The sequence below is a fragment of the Coregonus clupeaformis genome, chromosome 29 (genome assembly GCF_020615455.1).
Source record: "Coregonus clupeaformis isolate EN_2021a chromosome 29, ASM2061545v1, whole genome shotgun sequence".
NCBI lineage: Eukaryota > Metazoa > Chordata > Actinopteri > Salmoniformes > Salmonidae > Coregonus > Coregonus clupeaformis.
In genome coordinates, this window is record NC_059220.1 from 24,796,882 (window position 1) to 24,821,615 (window position 24,734).

Sequence of the window (24,734 nt, forward strand, 5' to 3'; positions counted from 1 at the left end):
ATTTCGACTTCCGGTTGCTGCTGGCTATTAAATACACACAAGGTAGGATAAGTGTTATTGTTCAAATGAACGTTGTATTAGCTATGTAATGTATTTAAATTGGTATTTGACGTAGCTATGAGTGAGGGGTGAATTATCACATTTGTTTTGAAACACTGAATTTGGCTTTGGAATACCACATTTCTATTTTGTGTTGACATTGACGGTTAACGTAGCTAGCTAGCATAGGCTAGCTATCAGTAACTAACGTTAGCTAGCTATCATGCACTTGTTCTGAAGGAATTGATGATGCGACATGTTATTTGTGTAGCTAACTGACGTTAGCTAAAATCATGTTGTAGCTAGCTATAAATTCATCCCTGCCAGTTTTGTTAATTTTGCATAGCCCTAAAACATGTTAATCACGTTGAAAATGATGGTCGTTATTAGCTACGCCGTTCTACACACACACACACACACACACACACACACACACACACACACATGCATGTAGTAGCGAGATAACGACATAACTAGGTGCTGCTGTTGTTGTTCCATTAATTGATCGACTTACTTTTCCAACCAGCCAGGTAACGTTAGCAGGACAAGTTAACCCCAAGAGCCAGTATCTAGTCATATTGATTACTGAAGCTATGCAGTATTGCCAAACCTTTCACCATTCCAGATTTGTCATTTCTCGTCAGATCTTTAGCAAACAGCACTCTGTGATATGCTGTCAAAATACCTCCTTATTGAAATAGCCTAGCTTCCTCGACCTAGTTGTCATTCATAGGGGGCATATGTAAATCAATGCAGGTGTCATTTCAACCTTGATGAAGGCTTCCAAAGGGGGGCTGACAACAAATAGGTATCTTGTAGGGATGTTGTTTTTGTAGACAGTCTGGCTATGGGTGTTGCCACAATGCATTTAGTTTATGTTTTTATCACTATGGTCTTTGGTGGTCTTTGGTTTAGATTATGACATTAAAGTAATGAGACCTTTTAGGACACTTGCCAGTTCATGCATATTTCAGTCATCTGGATTACATGTCCTATCCCATCACCCAACACTCCTCCAGTGTGACACATTAATATTTATTCATGTCTTCTTGGCTATGCTGCTACTGATTAGTGACAGTGTCTGAGTAGCTAGATGAGCATGGTCACAAGTTTTTAATTGTCTCAGACATTGTTTAGGTTAATTCTTTATGAACTGCCGGACTTATACCTGTCATGTTTTTTGTTGTTGTTGCTCTAGGTCTTTCCAAGTGAAGAAGCTGGAGAATTAAGATAATTTGAGACTTTATTGTGCAGTATTTTGGACCTGGCCTAGCCTTTGTGAGGAGCAGAGGAGTCTGAGTCCTGGCTGAAGATGGTCTGATGGACCGCCGCTTTTTGCTGACCTTCCTCTTCTGCTCAGTCTCGTGGATTTTCTTCTGGGAAGTGCGCTGGAAGAAAGGCAAAGAAAGTCAGATCGAAGAATGGATTCAAGGCCACAGTCTCTCCGAATACAAACACTTATTTGAAGGTCAGTTGAGAAAATAGCCGCCACTCTTTGAGATGATTCAGTGTTTATGAATGACATGGAACATCTTCAGTGGCAGTTTGGCATCTGTGAAATATTGCTGATGGGAAGGAGGCTAATGTAATTGCAGCCATACACAGTCAAATCTTCATTTATTTGCTCTGTAGTTAATAAACAGCATCCCATAATTGATTCTCTTTAAATTTTCTCATCCATTGGAGTTTGCACAAAAGTCTACCACAGTTCAAAGGGCATTTTAACAAAGGTTAGGCCAATGGGTGAAATTCCTTCTCGACAGCTTATCTTCTGCCATTGAAGAGGTACAGTTCTTGGTGTAATTTCCTGTAGCGCATGATGTTGTCGTTTCAGTGATTTAATATGTTCTTATGTTCGCCTCATTATGGTAATGCTGAGGTGTATTTATTTGTGATAAGGCTATAGACTAGAATAGATCCTCATCCTGGCATGTCTGCTCTGCTCTGGCTGATTTGCCTTTGTCTGTCTGCATCTGTTTGTGTAGATGTGGAGACTCTGGAGGAGCTGAGCCTGAGTGTTCTGACTCGTCTGGAGGACGTGGTGAGAGAGAAGCGGCGCTGGAGGGACATCGCAGAGGCTCACATCCAGCTGCTGCGAGACTTTGCCTTCCAGGAGTGGCTTTGCTCTCAGAGCCTTGACCACTACTATCATACGTAAGCATACCACCACCATGTTATTAGCATAGTACTACCTACCTCTCACCTGTCATGGGCAGATTCAAACTCATCACATAAACACAGCTAACATTACTACACAATTCTGCACTTATATCTAACAGAATTCAGTCATTTCGTAAAACACTGAGAGGTCTCTTTCACTGAGAGATGGGCGACATGGCTGAGAATAACAACCATAGAACAGATACTGCTTTGTGTCTGCTTTTTTGGCCACTTGGGGGCAGACTCCCCATTCATGGCTGGCTGCGCTTGGTGACATTGAGCTCAGGAGGCTGCAGTGTTTCAGAGGGTCACTGCAGTAATGAGTGCTCTTAAGGGGCTGTTACACATACAATATAGTAGTCGATGTTCTGCAATCCTGCAGATGTGGGGGTAGCTCTCAGTGGACTCAGTTCAACTGTAGTCAGACAGCATATAGGCCTTTCTGTATAATAGTAGAAACTAACTGTTTTTATGTATGAATAAATAAAGACAAATGTTTTCTATTTTCAGTTGTATCACATTCATATCTTTTAATGTGATACAAAGGTTAGTCATACAGAGGGGATTGTAAACTTGACATCCTCTTTGCAGATTCTGTAGTACAGGATGAGCTCACGTCTGTCGAAGCACTGACACTCCCTACCTAAAGTAATGTATTGTAAACATGAGCAGCTGGGTTATAGTGGTTACTATACTGTGTTTATTGTGGCTACAGCAGCTGTCAACCCTGGAAAGCTTTTGCTCCTTGAGTAGATTACACTATACCATTTAATACATCTGTCATAGGAATACTAATCCATTTCCATCATGACTCAATACATACCACACTATGACTATCTGACGTTCTAATGTTTATATAACTCTTGAAGAGACAATCTGTGATTGCTACATCCATTTCTGGACTTTTAAATTCATGATTAATACCCATTTGATTCTTGAAGAATATAATTTATAAATCCCTCATGAGCATAGTTAATCTTCTTACCCCATCAGAACCCGAAATGTAAACTTGTTTTACTCCTTTATTTCTAAACAAAGTAATTGTAAACAAACATGGTATTGCCTCAACATGGTTAAAACTGTAATTTTGATCTCATTTGATCTCCTTGCATCCATAGCTTTGTCTATGAATTTAAGAGTGGTTACATTTATCCAGCCCCATCCCTCAGCTATTTACCAAATCAGTGGCGGTTTGACCGCTTTGTTGTTGTTTGAACTGCAGATTGCCCCTTTAAGGCTTAATGTAAATGTAACTTAGTAGATCATGTTACGTTTACTATGGTGCAGTGCAGAACAAGGTGATAAACCAATATTTGCTTTGCGTGCATGGTAGAGTACACAGAAGCCTATTTAAGGCACTAGCTAACAGACCACAGCCCTGTTTAAAGTCAGGTTCTTCTTGTTCAGTCGCTCTCTGTGTTGTCCTGTGTGAGACTGTGGCCATGCTAGAGGTGAAATGAATAAAATTGACAGTTTTTCTCTCTGTTTCACCATGTTGCACTGTGGTCCAAATGAAGACTGAAGACCTTGGGTTGTATGAATTTGGATGATCTAGCCCAGTTTGACAGCCAGTTGCAGCTCTCTCTGGCTGCGTGGGGATATTACTACGAAGACTACATCAAGCTGTCCACGGGTGTTAAGGTTCTCCAGGCCTCTAGGGGGAGCCGCGACCAAGACTACGAGATCCAACTGGTGCACAACCTTGCTGAGAGGCGGCTGAATGAGAAGTGGTCTATCGGTGAGTGCCTGATCACTTTGTACGCATTGTTGGATAGGTGTTGGAAAGCTTCTGCCATGGATTCAATAGCTGTCTGTGGAAGATACTGATGTATTGCAAGGACCTAGCGTTTCACTGTTTTATCAAGCAATAGCCACACAGATGAGCAGATCTAGGTAATATGTTGTAAAGGAGAAGTTGACTGTTACTACATAGTCATGCTGAAACAGTAAGTGCATATATGTCAATAACTGTTTTATGGATGTGCGTGTGTGTGGGTATGTGTGTGTGTGTGTGTGTGTGTGTGTGTGTGTATATAAAAAAATATATATACAGTACCAGTCAAAAGTTTGGACACACCTACTCATTTAAGGGTTTTTCTTTATTTTTACTATTTTCTACATTGTAGAATAACTATGAAATAACACATATGGAATCATGTAGTACCCAAAAAAGTGTTAAACAAATCAAAATATATTTTATATTCTTCTAAGTAGCCAACCTTTGCCTTGATAACAGCTATGCACACTCTTGGCATTCTCTCAACCAGCTTCACCTGGAATGCTTTTCCAACAGTCTTGAAGGAGTTCCCGCATATGCTGAGCACTTGTTGGCTGCTTTTCCTTCACCCCAAACCATCTCAATTGGGTTGAGGTCGGGGGATTGTGGAGGTCAGGTCATCTGATGCAGCACTCCATCACTCTCCTTCTTGGTAAAATAGCCCTTACACAGCCTGGAGGTGTGTTGGGTCATTGTCCTGTTGAAAAACAAATGATAGTCCCACTAAGCCCAAACCAGATGGGATGGCGTATCGCTGCAGAATGCTGTGGTAGCCATGCTGGTTAAGTGTGCCTTGAATTCTAAATAAATCACAGACAGTATCACCAGCAAAGCACCATCACACCTCCTCCTCCATGCTTCACGTTGGGAACCACACATGCAGAGATAATCCGTTCACAGACTCTGCGTCTCACAAAGACAGCGGATGGAACCAAAAATCTCAAATTTGGACTCATCAGACCAAAGTACAGATTTCCACCGGTCTAATGTCCATTGCTCGTGTTTCTTTGCCTAAGCAAGTCTCTTCTTATTATTTGTGTCCTTTAGTAGTGGTTTGAACCAGCAATTCGACCATGAAGGCCTGATTCACGCAGTCTCCTCTGAACAGTTGATGTTGAGATGTGTCTGTTACTTGAACCCTGTGAAGCATTGATTTGTGCTGCAATTTCTGAGGCTGGTAGCGCTAATGAACTTATCCTCTGCAGCAGAGGTAACTCTGGGTTTTACTTTCCTGTGGCGGTCCTCATGAGAGCCAGTTTCATCATAGCGCTTGATGGTTTTTGCGACTGCACTTGAAGAAACTTTCTAAATTCTTGACATTTTCGGGATTGACTCAACTTCATGTCTTAAAGTAATGATGGACTGTAATTTCTCTTTGCTCATTTTAGCTGTTCTTGCCATAATATGGACTTGGTCTTTTACCAAATAGGGCTATCTTCTGTGTACCCCCCTACCTTGTCACAGAACTGATTGGCTCAAACGCATTAAGAAGGAAATAAATTCCACAAATTAACTTTTAAGAAGGCACACCTGCTAATTGAAATGCATTCCAGGTGACTACCTCATGAAGATGGTTGAGAGAATGCCAAGAGTGTGCAAAGCTGTCATGAACGCAAAGGGTGGCTACTTTGAAGAATTTCAAATATAAAATATTATAACACTTTTTTGGTTACTACATGATTCCATATGTGTTATTTCATAGTGATGTCTTCACTATTATTCTACAATGTAGAAAATAGTGAAAATAAAGAAAAACCCTGGAATGAGTAGGTGTGTCCAAACTTTTGACTGGTACTGTATATATTTATTTGGGTCATTTAGCAGATGCTCTTACCCAGAACGACTTACAGGAGCAATTAGGGTAAAGTGCCTTGCTCGAGGGCACAGACAGATTTTTCACCTAGTCGGCTCAGGGATTCGAACCAGCAACCTTTCGGTTACTGGCCCAACGCTCTTAACCGCTAGTCTACCTGCCGGTTAAAACTGGTGATGGGTGGTGAATATGAATATGTGTAGGAGGGTGGGAGAGAATGGGTGTTTGGATGCATAGGGTATATGTTGGGCGGAAATGGGTGTAAGTGTGTCAGAGAGGTAGGGAGGGTGGGAAAAGATAGGAGGTTGTGACAAGCTTGGCTTGGGTGGGGTAAAGGGAGGAGAAAGCAGGGAGAGGGAGCTGGAGAGGAATGGGTATGGCTTGGGAGAGAGAGAAGGAAGTATTTAACTATACTACAATGTCATTTAATTTATTTTTGTGACTTGCAAACCTGCTGTAAAATGAATAAGAGTTCTGGATAGATTAGGAGAGGATGTCGAGTTTGTCATTATAGCTAAGATTCAATGGTGGTTATTGGTGAGAGTGGAGAGGGGCTCTTTCCGGGGGATGGGGTGACTGGGAGGGCATCAGACACTTGTCTGTGGGGCCTCCACTCATCTCACTTCAGTCTCTCGGTGGACCCACTCTCCCCAAGTAGACCCCCACCATCCACTATATATTAATTTAATGTACACTGTAAATTAACCTCTCGCTTCGCCTCTTTCTCCAAAGCCCCTCCCCCTACCACTCACAACAACACAAATGAAAGATCACTTCTTTCTCTCTGACAAATGGTTTCAACTTGCTATTTGCATTTGAGGTTTGATCCAACTGAATCGGTCATATGGACACCGAAACACATGGAGACCCTGTTTATGTTTCAACTCCTTAAATTTCGAACAGAGCAGACACTACTGAAACGGATGTACCAATGAACATTCATTCTGGAAAATGTATGCTCAGTTTGTTGCGCACGTGCGTTACGGTACCACGTATCGCTAGCAGCATTTTAGTCAAATAAAGGTTGTTATAGTAGCTGTTTAGTCTGTGTTTTATAAATGTGAAATAAGCATAAAACTATTATATAAGGAATTGGCAACTCGTTCTCATTCTGAATAATAAGGTAGGCCACTTGATTTCAACATCTGAACAAGGCTCATACAGTGCATTCGGAAAGTATTCAGAAAATTCTGAAATTGATTAAATCGTTTATTTATACTATGCTTTATACTTTATACTATGCTTATCTCAACATGTACAGTCGTGGTCAAAAGTTTTGAGAATGACACAAATACTAATTTTCACAAAGTCTGCTGCCTCAGTTTTGATGATGGCAATTTGCATATACTCCAGAATGTCATGAAGAGTGATCAGATGAATTGCAATTAATTGCAAAGTCCCTCTTTGCCATGAAAATGAACTTAATCCCCCAAAAAACATTTCCACTGCATTTCAGCCCTGCCACAAAAGGACCAGCTGTCATCATGTCAGTGATTCTCTCGTTAACACAGGTGAGAGTGTTAACGAGGACAAGACTGGAGATCACTCTGTCATGCTGATTGAGTTAGAATAACAGACTGGAAGCTTTAAAAGGAGGGTGGTGCTTGAAATCATTGTTCTTCCTCTGTTAACCATGGTTACCTGCAAGGAAACACGTGCCGTCATCATTGCTTTGCACAAAAAGGGCTTCAAATCAACCATTTATCGGATCATCAAGAACTTCAAGGAGAGAGGTCCAATTGTTGTGAAGAAGGCGTCAGGGAGCCCAAGAAAGTCCAGCAAGCGCCAGGACTGTCTCCTAAAGTTGATTCAGCTGCAGGATCAGGGCACCACCAGTGCAGAGCTTGCGCAGGAATGGCAGCAGGCAGGTGTGAGTGCATCTGCACGCACAGTGAGGCGAAGACTTTTGGAGGATGGCCTGGTGTCAAGAAGGGCAGCAAAGAAGCCACTTCTCTCCAGGAAAAACATCAGGGACAGACTGATATTCTGCAAATGGTACAGGGATTGGACTGCTGAAGACTGGGATAAAGTCATTTTCTCTGATGAATCCCCTTTCCGATTGTTTGGGGCATCCGGAAAACACCTTGTCCGGAGAAGACAAGGGGAGTGCTACCATCAGTCCTGTGTCATGCCAACAGTAAAGCATCTTGAGACCATTCATGTGTGGGGTTGCTTCTCAGCCAAGGGAGTGGGCTCACTCACAATTTTGCCTAAGAACACAGCCATGAATAAAGAATGGTACCAACACATCCTCCGAGAGCAACTTCTCCCAACCATCCAAGAACAGTTTGGTGACGACCAATGCCTTTTCCAGCATGATGGAGCACCTTGCCATAAGGCAAAAGTGATAACTAAGTGGCTCGGGGAACAAACGTCTACATTTTGGGTCCATGGCCAGGAAAGTCCCCAGACCTTAATCCCATTGAGAACTTGTGGTCGATCCTCAAGAGGCGGGTGGACAAACAAAACCCACAAATTCTGACAAACTCCAAGCATTGATTATGCAAGAATGGGCTGCTATCAGTCAGGATGTGGCCCAGAAGTTAATTGACAGCATGCCAGGGCGGATTGCAGAGGTCTTAAAAAAGAAGTGTCAACACTGCAAATATTGACTCTTTGCATAAACTTAATATAATTGTCAATAAAAGCCTTTGACACTTATGGAATGTTTGTAATTATACTTCAGTATACCATAGTAACATCTGGCAAAAATATCTCCATAACACTGAAGCAGTGAACTTTGTGAAGACCAATACTTGTCATTCTCAAAACTTTTGACCACGACTGTACACACAATACCCTATAATGACAAAACAAAAACAGTTTTTTTGAAAAGTTTGCAAATGTATTACAAATAAAAATCTGTAATATCACATTTACATAAGTATTCAGACTCTTTACTCAGTACTTTGTTGAAGCACCTTTGGCAGCGATTACAGCCTCGAGTCTTCTTGGTTATGACGCTACAAGCTTGGCACACCTGTATTTGGGGATTTTCTCCCATTGTTCTCTGCAGATTCTCTCAAGCTCTGTCAGGTTGGATGAGGAGCGTTGCTGCACAGCTATTTTCAGGTCTCTCCAGAGATGCTCAATCGGGTTCAAGTCCGGGCTTTGGCTGGGCCACTCAAGGAAATTCAGAGACTTGTCCCGAAACCACTCATGCGTTGTCTTGGCTGTGTGCTTAGGGTCGTTGTCTTGTTGGAAGGTGAATCTTCGCCCCAGTCTGAGGTCCTGAGTGCTCTGGAGCAGGTTTTCATCAAGGATCTCTCTGTACTTTGCTCCGTTCCTCTTTCCCTCGATCCTAACTAGTCTCCCAGTCCCTGCCGCTGAAAAACATACCCACAGCATGATGCTGCCGCCACCATGCTTCACCGTAGGGATGGTGCCAGGTTTCCTCCAGACGTGACGTTTGGCATTCAGGCCAAAGAGTTCAATCTTGGTTTCATCAGACAAGAGAATGTTGTTTCTCATGGTCAGAGTCCTTTAGGTGCCTTTTGGCAAACTTTAAGCCGGTTGTTATGTGCCTTTTACTGAGGAGTGCCTTCCGTCTGGCCAATCTACCATAAAGGCCTGATAGGTGGAGTGCTGCAGAGATGGTTGTCCTTAAGGAAGGTTCTCCCATCTCCACAGAGGTACTCTGGAGCTCTGTCAGAATGACCATCGGGTTCTTGGTCACCTCCCTGACCAAGGCCCTTCTCTCCCGATTGCTCAGTTTGGCCGGGCAGCCAGCTCTAGGACGAGTCTTGGTGGTTCCAAACTTGAATGATGGAGGTAACTGTGTTCTTGGGGACCTTCAATGCTGCAGATATTTTTTGGTACCCTTCCCCAGATCTGTGCCTCGACAAAATCCTGTCTCGGAGCTATACGGACAATTCCTTCAACCTCATGGCTTGGTTTTTGCTCTGACATGCACTGTCAACTGTGGGACCTTATATAGACAGGTGTGTGCCGTTCCAAATCATGTCCAATCAATTGAATTTACCACAGGTGGACTCCAATCAAGTTGTTTCTAAAATCTCAGGATATAAGATTTGCATGGGAAAAAACGAAATTATGGAAATAGTAAAAATGATAACTCATGATCGACAGCAATCCTTTAAGTGGACCACAACAAATATAAAATACTTAAGATACTTAATAAGTGACAACAAATTAGTGACAACAAATGTATAAAGGCAACTTTATCCCATTACTCAACAATATACACAAAAATGTATGCACACATGACTGTAAGTCGCTTTGGATAAAAGCGTCTGCTAAATGGCATATTATTATTATTATTATTATTATTATTATAATATGAAAGCAGATCTAATTCAATGGAACAATCTTCCCATACATTTTACAGGTAGAATAAACCTCTTCAGAATGGCATGGCTCCCAACATTTTTATATTTATTCTTGGTATAACCAATTACTTCACCGAATAGATTCTTTAAACAAGTATACTCAGTCATAACAGACTGGGCAAATAAAACTCATCAAATAAAAAGGAAAGTTGTACATCTTCATAAGTCAGAAGGTGGTTTTAACCTTCCAGACCTGTATTTGTATCAACTTCGCACTCAGGGATTTTACTTGTGACATATAGTTAAATGGATTAAAGAGGAACAATGGGTACATATTGAAGATGCGTATGCTACATTCTACAGCACAACGGGTCATCTTTTAAGTGTAAAACTAACAATGACTCAATAATCCATGCCTTCTGGGAATGCTATAAAGTCCAAAAGTTATGTGAGGAGTTAGAAAGTTGGCTGTCAGAATTATTACAATGTCAATTTACTTTTAATCCGTCTGTCTGCATATTTCAAGACATGGCATATGAGGGTGCAGTGAGATACCCAATGGGTTGGACGATACTTTTCTCGTCAATCATCTTGAGAAAACGTATACTTAAACTGGAAATCAATCAATCCTTCATCGTTAACACAATGGAAAGGTCAAATGCTTTATCTAAATGTTGAAAGTGCGTAGGCGACGGAGAGATACAAAATGGTGCAGTTTGAAGCCATGTGGCGGAGAGTAATATGGGTGCTGAAGACGGGGGGTGAGCAGGTGGGTCTGGGCAGGGATGATGTTGTGGATGTTTGTGTGCGCCTGCATGTTGTTGTTTATACTTGGATGTTTTGGATTGTAAAAAAGTGCAACCACATAATGTGAAAGAAGGTAGCCTAGGCCTATGTTGTTACATTACAATTCTCCAATGTACCATTTCCTTACCCTATCCTGATATGATGTTTTTATGGTATAATGATGTCATGCCATAGTGTTGTGAGGACAGGGAAAGAGTTAAGAGATGAGTGGTTTGGGGCCATGAAGTCTACATTCCATTATGTCAATAATTTACAAACTGTAGTACACACATCGATTCTCATTGGCCTATACACTCTCAATGAACAAATAGCTATGCATCCTGTGATAGGTATCTTCTCTGACGCCAAGAATATCCTAACTCCTATTCCTGGAAAATCTTGATTTGCCTTTGTTGTATGGTGCATCGTTGAATAAACACAGTGTCCACATTAGGGCTGTTCCTGAAGAAAAAAACTCTTGGTCGACCGAGAGTCGTCTGTTCTTTCAACCAATCGATTGGTTGACATTTTTTAATGTGGGCCTCCTGAGTGGCGCAGCGGTCTAAAGCTCTGCATCGCAGTGTTAGAGGCGTCACTACAGACCCGGGTTCGATCTCAGGCTGTGTCGCAGCCGGCCGTGACCGGGAGACCCATGAGGCGGCACACAATTGGCCCAGCGTCATCCGGGTTAGGGGAGGGTTTGGCCTGCCGGGATGTCCTTGTCCCATTGTGCTCTAGCGACTCCTTGTGGCGGGCCGGGTGCATGCATGCTGACTTCGGTCGCCAGTTGGACAGTGTTTCCTCCGACACATTGGTGCGGCTGGCTTCCGGGTTAAGCGAGCAGTGTGTCAAGAAGCAGTGCGGCTTGGCAGGGTCGGGTTTCGTCGACGCGTGGCTCTTGATCTTCCTCTCCCAAGTCCATACGGGAGTTGCAGCGATGGGACAAGACTGTAACTACCAATTAGGATATCACGAAATTGGGGAGAAAAAACACCCTCCTCTTCCCTCTGCCCGCTGCTGCTGGCCTTTGCAGATTCTGCCATTACTCTCCTGAAGTTGCCGGTAATAGGCTACACCAGCGGTCAGCAACCTTTTCCATTTGGAGTTCCAAGTTATCGCACCATTTCTACTGATCTGCGTGCCAGTTATGATTTTCATATGCACATTTTCATGGAACTGTTTAATTTAATTCATGTTATGTGGTTAATCAAAATTCTATTAAAATGAAACAAATCTAAAAGTAACTTCTATTGCCATTGCCAATATGTAAAAATGGCCTACATAAAGCCAACAAATTAAAAACATTGCAGCCTGCAGGTAGAAAATATCCTGATGAATTAATATCCTATAAATCACTATGGTTACGCATGGCCTGTCTGCAAGGAACTTTAAACATTGTATCAACTATTAACTTGGTCGGGCCAGAAGCTCATGCTAGCAAACTTGCAACATTGTATAAAATATTCTGGGCCCTCAGAGTTTCCCACACCGGTGAGCTCCGGACAGACAGATACAGCGTAAGGCTATTTGCAGATCAAATCAGAGCATGACATTTTTTTCCCCTTTCATGCTGAGTGGTTATCAAAAGGGAGAGAGCTGGAAATATTTTTCAAATAGGCTACGCTGAGGAACTATTGTCATTCTCAATGGATGTAAAAACAAGACTTCATTTACTTGCGGTTTGAGGCGAAGAAAAAATTACTTTGAGAAGCTCCACAGTGATGGTGAGTTAAGACAATCAGAAATAGTATCAGATCCCCAAATGGGCAAATCTTTTGGCCTACGTTTGTGCGCAGGCCAGGTAGCCTAGGCCTACTTCTATGCATAGTCAAGTGCATGTCCTTACTCAAGATTGACAGAAGCGCTCCAAACAAAAGACAATGAATAAATTGACAACTCGTAAATATAATTAACTTTTTTCTCACAAGTGTAGCCTAGGTTGTGCGTTCTGCAAACAACGTGTCCACTCCTACAATGATGGTAAGACTGTAATAATACTATATTGAATGTATTAACAGAAATGACCATAACCAAACAAACATTTTATTTAGTACTACTGGTGATATTGATGTGCCACTCTAACGCGGCCTCCGCAGTGGATTAGTCCACTCAGACAGGTGTGTATCAGACAGGTGTCTCTTTTTTTATATATTTGCCACTGCTCGACTAAAGAAATCTTGGTCGACCAACAGCCTATCGACCAGACGACTAAACGGAGTCAGCCCTAGTCCACATACTGCAGTACTTGGCTAGTGCAGGACAACATGGACCTAATAGGCTTCCTGATTAATGTCCTGGATGCAGAGTCCAACCTGGGTGTGTTCTACGTTTAAAGGTTTATTATCTACAGATGAATCAGAAAGCAAAAGTGAAATACAGGTCAATCCTCCAAGTTGATCTGTAAGTGCGGCTCTCAGAATGAATCGTGTACACTAGAGCACGTCAGCTTTAAATGAAATGTCTGTTGAAAGCTCCTGTGCTGTGAAAGTCAAGTGAAGTATGCTGTCTGTCTTTGTTTCTCTTTCAGCGGGAGCTCTTATATTTGGCTGTACTGTGGCACTTTGCTTTCTGATAAGGGACCTCATGTTTTACGTGATTGGTGAGTGAGTTCTACTGACCGTAGCTGTTTGAAGTAGGGGATGGACGCCTGTCATCCAGGCCTGGGGCCTAAACTAACTTGTAATTAAGAATTATCAGGAAGAACATAGAACTTGTTGAAATACTAGTACATATTTGAACTTGTGATACTGTTTGTGTCCCAAGATTCAGGCTTTACCCATACAATTACTGCTTCTCTGCAGCTCATTAAATCAAATAGACCTGGAGGGCATTCTTTGAAGTAATATTTCCAGTATTGCATTGCAAATGGTCTCTCTACTAATAAGATCAGTATGAGCCATCCTCAGTGTGCTGTGCATTTAATCACATTTAGGTCTCTGACACAATGTCTCCCCCTGGCAGGTGGAATTACTGTTTCCATCATAGCGTTTGTCTTTACCATCAAGTTCCTATGTGAGCTCGCTGCGCGGGTGGTTAGCTTCCTGCAGAATGATGACCCTGGGAGGAGGGGCGACCGCAGCATCTACGACTATGTACGGGGGAACTACCTGGACCCGCGCTCCTGCAAGGTGTCATGGGATTGGAAGGACCCACAGGAAGTAGGCCAAACTATGAGCTTCCGTGTTCAGGTAAGATCCTTACCTACCTAACGGCTTGAAATCTGAAGTCTACTTCAGTCATTTCTGGATTTTAAGAGTTTAGTTTCTGTATTAAAACACAACCACCTACCTCAAATATTAAAAAGAGTGTGGAGGAAGGATACATTTGGATGTCATTTTTTTTGTTTCTGCAGATTAAAATCAGTGATTCTGTTATTTGGCTTGTTTGTTGGGTTTACATTTACATTTTACATTTTAGTCATTTAGCAGACGCTCTTATCCAGAGCGACTTACAGTTAGTGAGTGCATACATTTTCATACTGGCCCCCCGTGGGAAACTAACCCACAACCCTGGCGTTGCAAGCGCCATGCTCTACCAACTGAGCTACAGGGGACTACAGGTTTCTATTGGGATCATAAAGCACACAATGAATAGACTGTTGGCACGATGGTGTTCTGGCAGAAGTTGTGGTGCTAGACTTCCTGTCATGGTTTCTCATGGTTTGCTCTGACTCTCTACCCCAGCTCTTCTATAAGAACGGCCAGCCCTTCCCTGCCCACCGGCCTGTGGGGTTAAGGGTCAACATCACCCACATAGAGCTGGCCCTAGACATTCCTGTCACCCAGGAGGTGCTGCAGGAGCCTGAGTCCAACGTGGTCAAAGTGACCTTCACTGTCCGAAAGGCTGGACGCTATGAGGTGGCTGTCAAACTGGGAGGACTCAACGTGGCCTACAGCCCCTACTACAAGATATTCCAGCCAGGTAAGGTCATGACCTTTTGGACTGTGTAACTAACCCATCTCAGGACAGGACTGTGCTATATTTGTAAGATTAATACGAAGCATGGATGACATGATGACGTTTAAGTAATTGATATTGATAATCATGTGCTTTTGCTCATGATAAAGAACATAACTTTGACGTTGCCTAGTAAGAATGAATGAATGGCCACCCAGACCAGAAATGTTGATACCCCTGATTATAATGCCAATATTACTTCCAATGTTCTTTCCATTGCTTGTCCTCATAGCACGATAATAAGGCTGTTAATAATATTCTTCATCACAATCAGTTTTGTAGTTTGACTTTGTTTACAAAATATAGCATGAGGTGATGCTGAACTTGACATCAACCTTATTTAAGACAAAATCAATATTTTTCTGAACATTGTATTTTCGTCTGGTTGTTTATTACAATGTTTGGATTGCTTTGACTTTTCATCATGCTCTACAGCTTTGATCAATTAGGCTTGAAATGGTCCCTTAACATGGAAGCAACTTGAACCTTTTGTGTAAATGAAAGAGACTTGTTTTTCTCTGCTGTCTCAGGGCCATTGCATGTATTGTACTGGCAAACACTACATACTTTAATTTGAAACGTTCCTTCAATACTCATCTGTTCCCCTTATTTTCTGTGTTCATTTCAGGGACAGTGGTCCCATCCAAAACGAAGATAGCCTACCACTTCTCCACCCTGGTCTTAGTATATGGCCAGCAGCACACCCTGCAGATTGAGCCCCGGGACGAGTATGGCAACCCCACCAGTAACTCCACCTCACTCATAGACGAGGTCAACTACAGTGTCCACGTCCACTCGGTAAGACACTTGGGACCCAATATAGCAATCCTCATATAACAGCATAAAGTCATTTGTTTCCGGATTTTAGACTGTGAAAGTGGAAAATGGGAATCCATTTAGTGTCTTCCTCCTCTCAGTTGGGCACAGTGGATGACGACAGCCTGGAGGAGTACTACAGTAAGTCAGTGACATCCAACAAGCAGCTGTGCCAGGTACTGCTGAAGATCACCCTTAGGAAGAAGGGCTGTTTCCGGGCACGCATCTCCTATAACGACCTGCTCATCAGCAACGGGGAATTTGACATCATCGTTCTCAGTGGTGAGTAAGGGTCCTATTTTATGGTACGATTACACAGGCCGAGGTGAAGGGAGACGGAGGTAGGATAGAGTTGATCAATTAGTATTTCACCAAGTTGCTACATGTATTGTCAGCCTATCATACTCAAAATGAGATGCTGTACAGTATATATCAAGACTTTCGTTCTTGGTGTAGTCAAATCTCTTACATGGCTCCTGTGTTTCAACTGCTGCTCTTCCACCTCCCCCACAGAGAATGAGAAGAACTGTGTGGAGAAGAACGTGTCCACTCCAGGGATCAGCATCTACTTTGAGGCGTACCTCTATGGCACAGGGAACTACAGTAACAACAGTAACTCCTCGTGGCAGCTCCCAGCCTCGGCTCTGATGGCCCCTCAGAGACGGCCCTCCATGGGGGACGAGGAGGATGAGCATGACTCCCCTGTAGAGGGCCAGCCAGAGAAGGTCAAGAAACCAAAAAAGGTCTACTGCTACATATCCCCAAAGGTGGGTGAAGAGGGGTTAGAAAGGGAAGGCTATTTTAATAGAAATAGCACATGCTCTACAGTCGGGTGTGTTGCAGACTTTTGTCATTGACTGGACAATTTACTTTTCTGCTACACAGCAACTGTCCGTGAAGGAGTTTTACCTGAAAATTATTCCATGGCGCCTTTTTACCTTTCGAGTGTGTCCAGGGACAAAGGTAGGACAAGTAGCCCTGCTGTGAAACACTGTATGATGTCCACATAATACTTTCTGACCTTTTATCAGTAGATTTAATGAGCTGGTGTGTTCACCCTCCTCTTCTGTCCCTCCCAGTTCACATACTACGGCCCTGACCCTGTTCACAAGTACCTGACTCTAGTGGTGGATGATGGGATCCAGCCGCCAGTGGAGCTGAGCTGTAAAGACAGAAACATCATGGCTGCCACCTTCATCCGTTTCCTGCACAAGAATATCGGTTGGTTTCCTTTAGGGCTATCCCCCATTCGACCAATTGATTGGTCAACATTTTAAAACGTGTATATTCCACATGCTATGTATTTTAATCAAATCAACTATATTCACTGAGCTTGTCTCATGCTTTAAGCGCACTGTTTGATTAAATAATTAAGACACACAATTGACTAGAGGGAGTCCAACCGTAATTGATTTGATTGTGCCGGGCCGGACTCAGACTTCCTGCGCTGTGTTAAAAAAATTATGGCAGCGAGTGACTGTGTGACTAGCACCTGTTGTCTCTCTCTCCTCCCTGCTGCAGCGACCACCACAGAACATCAACAGTGTTTATCGCGCTGTCCGTGTTGCTGAAGCTGCAACATAATTAGAGCCATTTACATTCCCTAGTCCCTCAACCCTTGCTCTCTTTACGTGACACATGTATGCATCGCATGCACGTGACCAATAGGGCCTGACTTATAGTACAGCTCATTCGGAAAGTATTCAGACCCATTGACTTTTTCCACATTTTGTTACGTTACAGCCTTATTCTCCCTCATCAATCTACACACAATACCCCATAATGACAAAGCAAAAACTGGTTTTTAGATTTTTTTTAAACATTTATATTAAAAAAAAAACTCAAATATAACATTTACATAAGTATTCAGACCCTTTACTCAGTACTTTGTTGAAGCACCTTTGGCAGCGATTAGAGCCTCAAGTCTTCTTGGGTATGACGCTACAAGCTTGAAGCTTGGCACACCTGTATTTGGGGAGTTTCTCCCATTCTTCTCTGCAGATCCTCTCAAGCTCTGTCAGGTTGGATGGGGAGCGTCGCTGCACAGCTTTTTTCAGGTCTCTCCAGAGATGTTCGATCGGGTTCAAGTCCGGGCTCTGGCTGGGCCACTCAAGGACATTCAGACTTGTCCCGAAGCCACTCCTGCGTTGTCTTGGCTGTGTGCTTAGGGTCCTTGTCCTGTTGGAACGTGAACCTTCGCCCCAGTCTGAGGTCCTGAGCACTCTGGAGCAGGTTTTCATCAAGGATCTCTCTGTACTTTTCTCTGTTCATCTTTCCCTCTATCCTGACTAGTCTCCCAGTCCCTGCTGCTGAAAAACATCCCCACAGCATGATGCTGCCACCACCATGCTTCACCGTAGGGATGGTGCCAGGTTTCCTCCAGACGTGACGCTTGGCATTCAGGCCAAAGAGTTCAATCTTGGTTTCATCAGAACAGAGAATCTTGTTTCTCATGGTCTGAGAGTCTTTTAGGTGCCTTTTGACAAACTCCAAGCAGGCTGTCATGTGCCTTTTACTGAGGAGTGGCTTCTGTCTGGCCACTCTACCATAAAGGCCTGATTGGTGGATTGCTGCAGAGATGGTTGTCCTTCTGAAAGGTCCTCCCATCTCCACAGAGGAACTCTGGAGCTCTGTCAGAGTGACCATTGGGTTCTTGGTCACCTCCCTGAACAAGGCCCTTCTCCCCCGATTGCTCAGTTTGGCCTGTCGGCCAGCTCTAGGAAGAATCTTGGTGGTTCCAAACTTCTTCCATTTAAGAATGATGGAGGCCACTGTGTTCTTGGGGACCTTCAATGCTGCAGATATTTTTTGGTACCCTTCCCCAGATCTCGACACAATCATGTCTCGGAGCTATACGGACAATTCCTTCAACCTCATGGCTTGGTGTTTGCTCTGACATGCACTGTCAACTGTGGTACCTTTATATAGACAGGTGTGTGCCTTTCCAAATCATGTCCAATCAATTGAATTTACCACAGGTGGACTCCAATCAAGTTGTAGAAACATCTCAAGGATGACCAATGGAAACAGGATGCGCCTGAGCTCAATTTTGAGTCTCATAGCAAAGGGTCTGAATTCTTAGGTAAAGAAGGTATTTTTTGTATTTTTATATACACTACTATACACACCTGCTCATTCAAGTGTTTTTCTTTATTTGTACTATTTTTTTTACATTGTAGAATAATAGTGAAGACATCAAAACTATGAAATAACACATGGAATCATGTAGTAACCCAAAAAGTGTTAAAAAAATTCAGAGGAGACTGTGTGAATCAGGCCTTCATGGTCAAATTGCTGCAAAGAAACCACTACTAAAGGACACCAAAAAGAAGAAGAGACTTGCTTGGGCCAAGAAACACGAGCAATGGACATTAGACCGGTGGAAATTTGTCCTTTGGTCTGGAGTCCAAATTGGAGATTTTTGGTTCCAACCGCCGTGGCTTTGTGAGACGGGCGTGGGTGAACGGATGATCTCTACATGTGTATTTCCCACCGTAAAGCATGGAGGAGGAAGTATTATGGTGTGGGGGTGCTTTGCTGGTGACACTGTCTGTGATTTATTTAGAATTCAAGGCACACAATCCCCCAACCTCAACCCAATTGAGATGGTTTGGGATGAGTCAGACTGCAGAGTGAAGGAAAAGCAGCCAACAAGTGCTCAGCATATGTGCTAACTCCTTCAAGACTGTTGGAAAAGCATTCCCAGTGAAGCTGGTTGAGAGAATGCCAAGAGTGTGCAAAGCTGTCATCAAGGCAAAGGGTGGCTACTTTGAAGAATCTCAAATCTCAAATATATTTTGATTTGTGTAACACTTTTTTGATTACTACATGATTCCATATGTGTTATTTCATAGTTTTCATGTCTTCACTATTATTCTACAATGTAGAAAATAGTAGAAATAAAGAAAAACCGTGGAATGAGTAGTTGTGTCCAAACTTTTGACTGGTACTGTATATAAATTAGCAAAAATGTCTAAACCTGTTTTCGCTTTGTCATTATGGGTTATTGTATGTAGATTGATGAGGATTTATTTTTATTTAATCAATTTTAGAATAAGGCTGTAATGTAACAAAATGTGAAAAAAGTCAAGGGGTGTTAATACTTTCCGAATGCACTGTATATCATAATCACATCAATAAATTGGTGATAACAAACTCAGAACACCGTAACACATTTGACAGCAAACTGGATGCAGAGGACGTGACAAATAAACTCGAAACAGGGGAATGTTTACTGGTTGCTCAGGAGGTAAAGGGGAAGTCAGATGTGAGGAATTCATTTGACTAGTTGTGGAAAATACTGGAGAGCAAGAAAAAGAAGGTAAGGAGCAAGTGCTGCATGCATATTATGTGTGTCAAACAGGTGCTGTCAGATTACAATATAATTTTTCTGACCGTTTGGAACAATGTAAACAACATTAAATAAATTATAAGCGTACAAGAAAGTCTGTAACTTTAAAAAAGTATAATTGTAAAGCCTTTATTAAGACTAAAAACAGTCTCATTCATTTGTGAATTACGAAATGGAACGGTTTATTTATTGTTTACGCTAATTATTCAAGGTTCATTTTATTTTAAAACTAAAATGCTTGATTGCATTTCAAATCATGAATGACTCGTATGCTGTGTGATGACATGAACAAATTAATGATTGATTGATACAGTAGCCTATATACAGTGGGGAAAAAATTATTTGGTCAGCCACCAATTGTGCAAGTTCTCCCACTTAAAAAGATGAGAGAGGCCTGTAATTTTCATCATAGGTACACGTCAACTATGACAGACAAAATGAGAAAAAAAATGCAGAACATCACATTGTAGGATTTTTAATGAATGTATTTTCAAATGATGGTGGAAAATAAGTATTTGGTCAATAACAAAAGTTTCTCAATACTTTGCTATATACCCTTTGTTGGCAATGACACAGGTCAAACGTTTTCTGTAAGTCTTCACAAGGTTTTCACACACTGTTGCTGGTATTTTGGCCCATTCCTCCATGCAGATCTCCTCTAGAGCAGTGATGTTTTGGGGCTGTCGCTGGGCAACACAGACTTTCAACTCCCTCCAAAGATTTTCTATGGGGTTGAGATCTGGAGACTGGCTAGGCCACTCCAGGACCTTGAAATGCTTCTTACGAAGCCACTCCTTCGTTGCCCGGGCGGTGTGTTTGGGATCATTGTCATGCTGAAAGACCCAGCCACGTTTCATCTTCAATGCCCTTGCTGATGGAAGGAGGTTTTCACTCAAAATCTCACGATACATGGCCCCATTCATTCTTTCCTTTACACGGATCAGTCGTCCTGGTCCCTTTGCAGAAAAACAGCCCCAAAGCATGATGTTTCCACCCCCATGCTTCACAGTAGGTATGGTGTTCTTTGGATGCAACTCAGCATTCTTTGTCCTCCAAACACGACGAGTTGAGTTTTTACCAAAAATATCTATTTTGGTTTCATCTGACCATATTACATTCTCCCAATCCTCTTCTGGATCATCCAAATGCACTCTAGCAAACTTCAGACGGGCCTGGACATGTACTGGCTTAAGCAGGGGGACACGTCTGGCACTGCAGGATTTGAGTCCCTGGCGGCGTAGTGTGTTTGTGATGGTAGGCTTTGTTACTTTGGTCCCAGCTCTCTGCAGGTCATTCACTAGGTCCCCCGTGTGGTTCTGGGATTTTTGCTCACCGTTCTTGTGATCATTTTGACCCCATGGGGTGAGATCTTGCGTGGAGCCCCAGATCGAGGGAGATTATCAGTGGTCTTGTATGTCTTTAGTTAGTTAGGCTATTGATTATAGACCTAATTAAGTTGGAGTTTCCTCTCTCCTCACTTTCCTTAGACAACTAAGGCAAGGGATGTTTTCTCGTCTCCTAACTCCCCTGCTGTCTCCGCCGCATTGTTCTCAACAACAATATGCTGGTTAACTTTGCTATTATGCACATAGCAACATGGTCTAGGAAAAGGCGCCAATTCAACAGCGCACTGATGTGTTTCAGAACCGCGACCGCTATCCAACGCGAGAGAAAGCTCATTTATTATAAAATAATATAATTTGTATTAGTGTTGCGCCATTGTTCTTATGTAATATAACCATATACAATTTCAGTAGCACATGTCTTAGAGTGATGGACTATGCCATCCCTACGGCCTCCACAATGGATTAGTCCACTGACAGGCTTGAATCAGACAGGTGTCTTCCACACCATGAACATTTTTATTTATTTTTTGCTACTGCTCGACTAAAGAAATCTTGGTCGACCAAACAGCCTATCGACCAAACAATTGACCAGTCGACTAAATGGGGTCAGCCCTAGTTTCCTTCCTCTTCCAATTCAGTATCCATGGGGAGTACATGGTTAAGATCTGTAGAAGCGTTGCGATTTTATGGTTTTTATGCCATTGACAGGCGGCTCGGAGACGTTCCAGGACAAGGTGAGCTTCTTCCAGAGGGAGCTCAGACACATCCACTCCAAGAGACCTCGCACCAAGACCTGCCTGAAGATCACACGCCACTGCATCCTGGACTCGGTGAGTGAACCCACCGTGCAACTACTCTCTGAGCCGCAGTGAGATTAAGAACTGCTACAGCAGACTCATATGATGACAATGAGTGTGAAAATTACAATGTTTTAAAATCTCTCTCCCCAGTCTCTGAAATCCACCCGGAACTTCTCCGTGTCGGACTGGAGTAAGAACTTTGAGGTGGTGTTCCAGGATGAGGAAGGTAAGATCAACACTCAACATACTGCAGATGACAGGACAGTCAGCTAGTGTTGTTTTTGGGGAGGGCTGTTGAATGACTAAGTATGTGTGTTGTGTTGGTCCCTAGCGCTGGACTGGGGAGGGCCACGAAGGGAGTGGTTTGAGCTCATCTGTAAGACCCTGTTTGACACCACCAATCAGCTGTTCACTCGCTTCAGTGACGACAACCAGGGCCTAGTAAGACCTCCCCTTTTCACCAGCACAACTAACACAAAACGGCTAATACTGACTTAGTGCTGGGGGTTTTCCAATATGATAGTGAGGTAATGTTTATGTCTGTATTCCCAGGTCCACCCCAACGCAGAGCGGCCGGCACACCTGCGTCTGAAGATGTATGAGTTTGCGGGCCGCGTGGTGGGGAAGTGCCTGTATGAGTCAGCCCTGGGCGGGGCCTACAAACAGATGGTCCGCGCTCGCTTTACCCGCTCCTTCCTAGCCCAGATCATCGGACTCAGGATGAACTACAAGGTACGCCCTCCACCCCAGTCCCACATCCGCCCAGAGGAACTGGAGTTAGACCTCACTCCCAATGTTTACCTTTATGCTTCGGCTAGTTGGTATCATACAGTAAGTGTTGCATTGTTCACAAGGCTATGAAAGGAGATCTGTTGATTTCATAGCGTACGAGTTGTATGTTGTGGTGTTTCTAGAACATATTAAGATCTGAACCTGCCGCTCTATGTGGATAAGTCATCCTTATTGTTTCGCCAAGATAGAATGACGTGTTTATTTCAATACCATTTTCCTGTGTTTTTATTTCATTTTCCACGGCAGTACTTTGAGACGGATGATCAGGAGTTCTACAAAATGAAAGTCTGTGTCATCCTAAACAATGATGTCAGTGAAATGGACCTGGTGTTTGCCGAGGAGAAGTACAGCAAGTCAGGACAGCTGGAGAAGGTGATGAGGCAATCATTCTATTTGACATGACTTCCCTTATCCACCATGTCATCTCAGAGAAAAAAGAAAGCACTAACTAAACAGAAGAAATCCATATGATTTCCTTGGCAGACTGCTTAGGACTCCTAAATAAAGTAGAGGTAGTGTAAGGTTTGTTATGTGTTGTCAGTCATGTCCTGAGCTCTGTTACTGTGTCACTGCAGGTGGTGGAGCTGATATCTGGAGGAGCTCAGATTGCTGTCAACAATGAGAACAAGATGCATTATCTGAACCTGCTGGCCCAGTACAGGCTCGCCAGTCAGGTGCGAGACGAGGTGGAGCACTTTCTCAAAGGTAGGGATACAAACAAAGATATAGTATGGAGTCATTTCACATTCACATCTGTGTCTAATCTGGAATCTCTTGTGAATTGCAGGTTTGAATGAACTTGTTCCAGAGAACCTTTTGGCCATATTTGATGAGAATGAGCTGGAGGTATGCTGCATAAAATCACATTCCCTGTCATACGTTCCAAATCTCACTCTTATGGCCCTGTAATGTCTAAATGTCTGTTTTTCCCCAGCTGCTGTTGTGTGGTACGGGGGACATCGATGTCCAGGACTTCAAGGCCCATGCTGTGGTCGTAGGAGGGTCTTGGCACTTCAGAGAGAAGGTGGGTGACATCACCAGTTCTGATCCATAGTACATGGTGAAAGATACTGCTTTGCCACAGCATTGATGGAGATGTGATAAATGTTAGTGTTGAGCACCATGCTGACTGTGTTCTGGTGTCGTGTTGTCCTAGGTGATGAAGTGGTTCTGGGCCGTGGTGTCCAGCTTCACGCAGGAGGAGTTGGCTCGCCTGCTGCAGTTCACCACCGGCTCCTCCCAGCTGCCCCCCGGGGGCTTCAACACCCTCTGCCCCTCCTTCCAGATCATCGCTGCTCCCACACACAGCACCCTGCCCACCGCACACACCTGGTGAGTGGACGGGCATGCACGCACCCTCACAAACACACACACACTCAGACAGACATTTACAGTATATGCACATTCACTCTCACATTCATACTTGGCTCATATACATGTACTATATAGTTGGTTTCAGTTCTTTACATGAATAATGACCAGACACACTACACATCTTGTAGAACACACACATACACAACTGTCAATTGACTGACTATCTGTGGATTCTTCTCTCTCTAGCTTTAACCAGCTGTGCCTCCCTACCTATGACTCCTATGAGGAGCTGCACAAGATGCTGAAGCTGGCCATCAGTGAGGGCAGTGAGGGCTTCGGCATGCTCTGATTGGCCCTATTCCTGGAGCTCCTCTCCCTGGAGCTCACCCCCAGACCCCAGACTTTGGTCACACTGTACTGACGACACCAGCGCCAACCAGGCCTCTGGTATGCCCCTGTTATCCTCTCCATCCGCTTCAACCCTCCTTGACTCA

The 24,734-nt window shown here is 43.3% G+C and overlaps 1 protein-coding gene across 1 annotated transcript in view; it reads left to right on the plus strand.

The window, feature by feature from the left end:
* Window positions 1-24,734, plus strand: part of LOC121544916 (apoptosis-resistant E3 ubiquitin protein ligase 1-like) — a 25,521-nt gene continuing 787 nt past the window's right edge. Inside the window, exons 1-22 of the mRNA XM_041855166.2 lie at window positions 1-42; window positions 1,238-1,507; window positions 2,025-2,193; window positions 3,717-3,937; window positions 13,392-13,463; window positions 13,826-14,052; window positions 14,548-14,785; window positions 15,450-15,619; window positions 15,739-15,919; window positions 16,151-16,404; window positions 16,523-16,600; window positions 16,717-16,858; window positions 22,043-22,164; window positions 22,285-22,360; window positions 22,466-22,575; window positions 22,687-22,866; window positions 23,173-23,298; window positions 23,502-23,631; window positions 23,714-23,772; window positions 23,861-23,950; window positions 24,083-24,258; window positions 24,487-24,734. The exon at window positions 24,487-24,734 is cut by the window's right edge and continues 787 nt beyond it. Coding sequence (XP_041711100.1) covers window positions 1,360-1,507; window positions 2,025-2,193; window positions 3,717-3,937; window positions 13,392-13,463; window positions 13,826-14,052; window positions 14,548-14,785; window positions 15,450-15,619; window positions 15,739-15,919; window positions 16,151-16,404; window positions 16,523-16,600; window positions 16,717-16,858; window positions 22,043-22,164; window positions 22,285-22,360; window positions 22,466-22,575; window positions 22,687-22,866; window positions 23,173-23,298; window positions 23,502-23,631; window positions 23,714-23,772; window positions 23,861-23,950; window positions 24,083-24,258; window positions 24,487-24,589 — 3,072 coding nt within the window. The 5' untranslated portion in view covers window positions 1-42; window positions 1,238-1,359 and the 3' untranslated portion in view covers window positions 24,590-24,734. The remainder of the gene's footprint in view (window positions 43-1,237; window positions 1,508-2,024; window positions 2,194-3,716; window positions 3,938-13,391; window positions 13,464-13,825; window positions 14,053-14,547; window positions 14,786-15,449; window positions 15,620-15,738; window positions 15,920-16,150; window positions 16,405-16,522; window positions 16,601-16,716; window positions 16,859-22,042; window positions 22,165-22,284; window positions 22,361-22,465; window positions 22,576-22,686; window positions 22,867-23,172; window positions 23,299-23,501; window positions 23,632-23,713; window positions 23,773-23,860; window positions 23,951-24,082; window positions 24,259-24,486) is intronic.